We start from the raw sequence: 8,047 nt of genomic DNA on the forward strand, positions 1-8,047 counted from the left end.
AGGCTGCTAAACACATCTCTTCCTTTCGGTCTGCTTCAGAAAGAGCTGTCATCGCAAGATGCAGCTAGTGAGTGAGGCTCACGATTTCGCTGTTCATCCGTTTGCGGGAGGGGTGGGGGAGGGAGAAAAGGAAAAAAAATATATATTTCCCACACTGCCAGAGTAATGCCAAACTCTCTGTGAGTGGGAAGAGCAGAGCAGATGCTGGAATGAGATGCCAAAGCAGCTCCCCTTTCCCCTGCGCTTTTGGGTGCCTATAAATTGCTCCAGCGCGCTCGTCAGCCTCCTCCTCTCCTGGCAGGTGGCACCCGGGCAGGATCCCGCTCTCCCTTCGGCTCCGGCTCCGGCTCCGGCGCGGCGGCGCGGGCACAGGGCGGCGGGCACCGGGGCGGCCGGGAGGCGCGTCCCCGCTGAGGACTGTCGTCTCTGTGAAGAGAGAGAGAGAGGGAGGGAGAGAGAGAGCGAGGAGGCGAACGGGGCGATCGCGAGAGGAAAGGCAAGTTCCAGGGAAAGTTGACTCGGACTGGCACAGCCTGCAAAAAAAAAAAAGTCGATCGCCAGCGGGAGCATAAAAGTGCGGGCGGCCGGGGCGCGGCGGCAGCTCTCCCTCTCCCTCTCCCGCTCCGCTCCGCTCCCTCTCCCGCCCGGCGGCTGCAGCGGCCGCAGCGGAGCGCCGCGACCCGCGGGAGCCCCCGCAACACCGGCGGCCCTCGGGAGGGCGGCCGAGCCCCAGGGGAGCCGAGCTCGAGCGGGCTCGGCGTTTTTTCGGCTCTGAGGAGGAACCCCGCCAACCATCAAGATTTTGTCCAAAAGCAGACAAGAGGATCGCCCTGCGCTGAGCCGGCTGGTGGGCAGCAGGCGGCGGCTGATCGCGGCCGGCGCGCTGGGGGTGGTGATGGTGCTGCTGCTGGTCATCCTCATCCCGGTGCTGGTCAGTTCGGCCGGCACCTCGGCGCACTACGAGATGCTGGGCACCTGCCGCATGGTCTGCGACCCCTACGGCGGCACCAAGGCGCCCAGCACGGCGGCCACGCCCGACCGCGGGCTCATGCAGTCCCTGCCCACCTTCATCCAGGGGCCCAAGGGGGAGGCCGGCCGGCCGGGCAAAGCGGGGCCCCGCGGCCCGCCGGGGGAGCCGGGGCCGCCCGGCCCGGTGGGGCCGCCGGGTGAGAAGGGCGAGCCGGGGCGGCAGGGCCTGCCGGGCCCCCCCGGGGCGCCGGGGCTGAACGCGGCGGGGGCCATCAGCGCTGCCACCTACAGCACCGTCCCCAAAATCGCTTTCTACGCCGGCCTCAAGCGGCAGCACGAGGGCTACGAGGTGCTCAAGTTCGACGACGTGGTCACCAACCTCGGCAACCATTACGACCCCACCACCGGCAAGTTCACCTGCTCCATCCCTGGCATCTACTTCTTCACCTACCATGTGCTCATGCGGGGTGGCGACGGCACCAGCATGTGGGCCGACCTCTGCAAGAACAACCAGGTGGGCGCCGCGCCGGGGGCAGCCGGGGACAGAGGGCAGCGGCGGCCGGGCGGAGGGGGGCTCCCCGTGGGAGCGGGCGCTGTGCGGGCAGCGGGCGGAGCGGCGCGGGAAGGGCGGGAAGCGGGCGAGGAGGGGGAGCCGGGAGACCGCCGGAGGCGGCCCGGGTGCGTGCCCGGGGAGCGGAGCCCGAGCCCGGGCGGCCCGAAGCGGCCGAGGGGGACCGGCGGCCGCCTTTCGGCAGCTGGCGGGGAACCTGCCGGGAGCATCGCTCCTCTCAGCCTCGGGCGCCCGAAGGCTGCCGTGGGACCGGGTGTTCCGCGCAGAGCCGAGGCCGCCGGGGCTGCTGAGCGAACGCGGACTCGACGCGCTCTGCTCTCCGAGAGCCGTGCTGCAGGCGCCGCTCCCAGCCCGAGCAGAGCAGCTCCCGGCCCGCCCTGGCCACCGCCCCGGCCGAGGAGCGCTGCCCGCAGCTCTGCCGGGACGGGAGCCGGGGGCGGGCGTACAAGCAGCGCTGCCCACTCAGGGGCAAGAGGAGCCCGGCTCTGCCTCGGGGAGGGGAAAGTCCCCGGCAAGAAAAGGGAGCCAGGGGCGGTGGGTGAGCTCAGGATAGGGTGGTGCTGTGTGGGGAAAGGGTGAGGCGAGTGGGAGGAATGCAGCCACGGCACGGGACGGGGCTCCCACGCAGCGGAGCGCCGGGCTTGACACGCTCAGGCCCCGGAGGGGAGGGAGGCTTCTTCTCGCTGTCAGGAGAGCTGGTGATAGAGCGAGCTCGGCTGCCGCAGACCTGAGCCCTTGGCGGGCCGGAGCCAGGAGGCAACACCGGCTGTCCGGAGAGCCCGGGCAGGACCCGAGTCTGTCGGAATTCCGTGGGCAGGATGAAAACATCGGAAATAATTAAAGGCCTTGCGGTGCTGTCGTCTGAAATTCAGAGGAATCATCCCTTTTAATTAGGATAAACGTAGCCACTGCTCTCGCATTGCCCCGGGGAGCCATCCTTCGCAATTTTGCGCCTCTTCTGTGCTTAATTAACAGACACGGTTAGGCTGGCACTAATTCCTACGGCGTTTAGAGGCACCGCCGTCCCTTCAGGCTTTGGGTGCCCAGGGACAGTGCGAGGTGCCCAATCGTTCCCTTGTCCCCGGAGCTCCGCGGTGCTCCCGCCGGTACCCCGGCCCCCGTGCGGCGGGAGGGCGAGGGACCCGCCGCGCACCGGCGGCTCAACAGGTCCCTGAGCGCCCGAGCCGTCCCGGCGAGCAGGGCTGCAGGGCGGGCTGGCCGCTCGGGGAGCCCGGAGCCGGCGCTGCCGCTCTCCCTGGGCTGCTCGCCCTCCGGCAGGGGTAGGGATCGGCTCCCCGCCGTGTCCCTAGCACCGAACACCGGACCCCGTGTCCCCGCCGTGCCTGGCGGCCGCGGAAAAACTCGTTCGGTTGCGCGTCTCCTCCTCCCCCGCCGAGCACGGCCGGCTGGCGGCCCTTTGTGCTCAGCGCACACGGGAGCGGCGGCGGCCGGTAAATTAATCTGATATGCCACTTAACCTTTTGTTTATGGCTCCTCAGAAGGACTGTGAAAACAGAATAATGAGGACATCGGTGGCAATTAATTAAATTAGAAAATGTCTACCATAAATACTGTCTCAGCAGATAAACCAGGACTAGTAAAACAAAGTACATCCTAATATATTCACTTGATATCCTCCTACAAAAGCAATATTGTTCACTGCAGGAACACAATTTTACTTACAATTAAAGAATTGATCTATTTTTACCCCTATTTATAATGTAGAGTGTTTATTTTCCCAAACCGTGAAAAATAAATATGTAGCAATAGTTTTAAAGAAGTGTCCAATTACAAATATTCAATTGAACCTGAGGTCTAACTATTTCCAAATATAGGTACTTCCAGTTCCAGGCGTGAGACAAATTAAACTCATAGTTATTCAAAGAAGAAAGAAGAAAACCACCCAAGGAGGGTGTAAATTTGTGTATAATATACAAGATACTTAGGTAAATACCTGCATATAAATGGTTTTAAATCGACCCACAGTTTTAATGCCTCAGTGATTATGATTTATACTTGAAACGCTAAATTCTGATGTGACAAGCTTTTATGTATATTTGTAAAGAAGCTCAGAAATTTTGGAAGTAGTTAAATGGAGTGACAAAGGCAACATTATAAATCCAGTGTTCTCTAACAATGAAAAAACCCAAAACATTAAGGATTGTATGACTTACAGAAAAAAACCCAAAACCATTCCTAAGCAATATGTACGTGGAACCTCAAGGTACTCAGTGTTACCACATTGTCTGCTTTAATGGTTATCAAGCTTGAAAAGGGAAGTGCTGAGGTCACACAGGTATGTGTGTGCAGGCTGAGAGTGCAGCTTCATGAAAGAACTTACATGGAACTTGTGAAATATATTTCTCATAATGCTTTAATTTGGAGATACACTTACCCTCTTGCAGCAGTACACTCACTGAGAATTCATTTGAGACTGTTCTCCTAGGCTTCATAAAGAAATTGCTCTAGCTAACCAAGCAAGAAGGTAAACCCACTAAGAATAGCATCCAGGAGCTTTGCTGCTACACACAGGGCAGTAAGATTTGCATTTTGGTTTCTAGACTTTCAATACCCAGAATATTTTTTTTCCCAGACAGTATGTATTATGTAGACTCTTAAAAATGAATTGGCTGTTGTAGCCAGTGTCCACATGCTGACTCCCTTAGGATAGTCACTGATGTAATTTGAATTCTCCCTTACCATTCACAAGATTTTATACAAATCCCCAAAGTAGCATTTCATTAGGAAGTAAATGGGAATTTGAAAATTCCTTTAAACCATTTTTCTCACTATTATGCAAGATACTAGTTCTCTGTGAAAGTTTTTCTACCTTGTCTGTAGCCTTTTCACTCCTCCCCATTTGCCCTTTCCATTTCCACTGCCAGCAACCATCTCAGTCCGTTATTTCTCTGGAAGGTCTTTCCAGGGTTAATGGCCCAGAGCCTTCAACTCTGCCCTGCCAGACACTATTCCAAAGGAAACATCCAGTACTTAGAATAACTGTTGCTTAAAAAACTAGCAAAATAGATCACCTCCGTAAACAATACCAGGCAAGTCAGGATCAAGAAGTCCTGAAATAGTTGGGGTTTTTCATCATGCCATGTATCAGTTTAAATTTGCAGCCTGTCACAGCTCTGCAAGCCTTTGCAGCCTTTCTCACTGTTCTTAGAGGATGCATAAAGAATTTCCACCTACTGTGATTTTTAAGCTGCATAATGCCGTAAGATCCTGCATGGTAAAAGAACCCCCTCCTTTTTAACATTTCAATATTAATGTGAAATCATATCACATGAAAATTTAATTTAGAAATTTATCATGTAAACTTTGAAAGGAATCCATGGAAAATTGTGACTTATAGCCTATTTTTTCAGTTCAGAGCAGAAAAAAATCCCACATATAGTACGCCAAGTCATGCATTATTACTTAGTTCAGATTTGCAATGCCACTAAATCTTTTACTGCTCTGTAACTACGCTAGAACAAAGACAAGCACCAAGAAGATGGCATGTTACACTGAAATAAATCACATACAACCATGTTTAAATATTTTACCAAACAGAGTCAAATTATATATAAATTATTTGGAGACTTGCAATGGCACAGGCTGTTTATTGCTGGAAACCAACATATATCTTGAAATTACAGATTACTTCCAGTTTTCATGAAATGTCAAATTTAATCAGTAGTAGAACACCAAGGGAGAAATGGGGAAAAAGTATGTTTAAGGGAAAGTTGCAAATGAAAAGCCTTCAATAACTTCTAAATTCCAAAAACCTCTTACAGCAAATAGTGACTTGCCTGTGATTTTTCAAAAGTGCATCTCTTAAATAAAACAGTGAAATTAAATGTTTGCTTACTGAAATGTGGTAATAGCAGTTTTCCCAAACCCAGACTGCTTGTGTGCATGTGTGTGGAGGGCGGTGTACTTCTTGTAGTCTTCTTTGCAGCATGAGCCTATTACTTAAAATGACAATAAACTGCCTCTGAAAAAAGTCCATCTTGGGAACTCCCTGTGGGCCTTGTGGGCCTCTCTGTGGATCTTCACCATTGTCAATCACTTGTCCCACTGATACAAAAGTCACACCAATGTAAATTTGGCACATGATCAGATCCAGTTTTCCCAACTCCAGCTATCCTCAGACATATTTTTAAAAAGGCTCCAGACATCGACAGAAGATCAGACAATTGTGTATTCATCAGATGACTGAGAAAGGAGAATATTACTGCTTTAGTTTCAGAAGTACAGTAAGAGAAAATAAGCAATAGCCATAGGAATAAGCTACAGTATACGTAGCCAGATGTTTAAAGTAGCAAATCATGCATGTTGAATAAAACTTTGAGGATATACTTTAATTTCACCAGGCAGGAAAAACTGCCTGAGTTTTCTTAACCAGTTATTCTGTATTTTATGTAGGTCCGAGCTAGTGCAATTGCTCAGGATGCTGATCAGAACTACGACTATGCCAGTAACAGCGTGGTTCTTCACTTGGAGCCAGGAGACGAAGTTTACATTAAATTAGATGGAGGAAAAGCACACGGAGGAAACAACAACAAATACAGCACATTTTCTGGATTTATTATTTATGCTGACTGATAATGAGTAAAAAGACCCACCAAACCAGTCGAGAAATGAAGCTTGCTCTTCTAAACGATGGATTTGCGTGGCAAAAGTCAATGAAACAAGCACCCCAGCAGAGAGTGACCACCGAACACCTCAGCAGCGGGGGGAAAAAGTCGAATGCTACCTGATTCACATCTGTACAACACAGAGAAACCTTATGTTTAAAAACCACAAACCAAGTTAAACAGATGTGCGATCCACTTCCGCCAAAGCAAATACTTCCTCATTGTTAGTGTCCATGTGAATGAAGTTCTACATAGATCAAATTTTTATAGGGAAGAAAAGCCCACCTAAGGACGCTGAGTTATTTCTTCAGTGTATATGATACTTTAATGTGTTATGATCTTGCTGCTTTATCCATACTTCAGCTTTGGTTCTTGTGACTTACCTGCTAACAATGATGCTTGGAGTCCACTCATAGTGTGGTGAGGAATGATTTTACAATAAAAGGAAGAGGTAATCAAAATATACTTTCTCTCTGCAAAGAAATTGTTTGCCTTGTACTTTTCTTACCCTTCCACTTAAAACTAGAAACTAATCAGCTTCAAGCCTTAACTCAATGTTCCTGCTTTGTAGGTTTACATTAGACTTTTAACATAAAATCAATCCAGTGGAGCTATTTAAATTTTGTCTTTCCCTTAGCTGTCCTCTAGAATAAAAAGAAAGAAGAAACACCATTTTCCCTGAAAAAATTAACAGCTGACAAACTATTCTGTTGAACCATATCCCTGATTCCACCAAAGCAAATGGCAAAACTCTCATTGCTATTAGTAGAAAAGGGATTTGGCTTTTAATTTGTATACATGTAAATATATATTTAGACAATTATTACAGGCCCATTCTTGATGGTTAGTTGTGTAAATATTTAGAAAGCCTGGCATCCACACCATCAGACTAAGGCAGAGTGTTTTCTTTGCAGCAATTAGTCTTCATTAGTCTTAGTCTGTACCTGGGTTCTATTTTTAATAAAGTAGTTATGGATTAATGTACTGCAGATGTTCCACTAGAATTTCATAGGAATATAATGGGTCAAAACCTTTATTGTTTTAGGTGTCTTGTCTCACTGAAGTTAGTGGGACTTTTCCAACAAAGGAAGAGTGGGAGATCTGACATGTGAGAAAATGCTGTCAGACTTTTTCCATGGAAGCTAGTACCAGTTTGTGGTAAGGCCTGCCTACAAGAGAAGCATATTACCAAAAAATGATAACACATATGCAAAGAAAAAAGCAGATATTTACATGCAAAAAAAAAAGTGTGTATTAAAACCTATTTTTCTCATTCATATAGATATAGATATAGATATATAAAGTCTCAAAGAAGCTTAATCCATATAGAGGATTAATGGCTTGGAGAATTAAAATAAACACAGATACATACTTATAAAAATGCTTTAAAATCAATCATAGCAGTAATGTCCACATAATTTTTTTATTCAGAAAATAGGTTTATTATTTGTTTTTGTTTTGGGAGGCGATTTCTCTAAGGTTAAAACTTGCAGGTTCCATTCTAAACCTAAATTTCAGCAAGATTATTAAATTTCTTTATCACACTTCGTTACATTATTTATTTTTAACTTTTTTGGCAAAATCAAGGTAACATTTCTATAAATCATTAAAGAGTAATAGAGGCTATCCCTAGCATTGCTATTTCATACACTCTGCCACAAGCAACCTTGTCTAATGTAATAAGGGTACAAACTTAAGATTTATCTGCACTAAAATTTCCAAAGTGTCTGCCACTCTGACAAAACAGCTCACCAGGGCTGGCTACTCAGCAAAAGTCTATAGAGATTTTATGTATCTCCTTAAAAATCTGGTTTGAATGGATGAACCTTAAACAGAATGCGTTACTCCTTCTGTTTTGAGTCGTTGAATTCAAAACAAATGC

General features: G+C 48.4%; 1 protein-coding gene across 1 annotated transcript; it reads left to right on the plus strand.

Moving 5' to 3' along the window:
- Nucleotides 1–895: 895 nt before the first annotated feature.
- On the plus strand, nt 896–6,645 carry C1QL3 (complement C1q like 3). Its single transcript, XM_058832365.1, has 2 exons — nt 896–1,483; nt 5,954–6,645. The coding sequence occupies exons 1-2, from the start codon at nt 896–898 to the stop codon at nt 6,131–6,133; spliced, it is 768 nt and encodes a 255-aa protein (XP_058688348.1). The 3' UTR covers nt 6,134–6,645.
- The last annotated feature ends 1,402 nt before the right edge of the window (nt 6,646–8,047 follow it).

The sequence above is a fragment of the Poecile atricapillus genome, chromosome 2 (genome assembly GCF_030490865.1).
Source record: "Poecile atricapillus isolate bPoeAtr1 chromosome 2, bPoeAtr1.hap1, whole genome shotgun sequence".
In the NCBI taxonomy this organism is placed as follows: Eukaryota; Metazoa; Chordata; class Aves; order Passeriformes; family Paridae; genus Poecile; species Poecile atricapillus.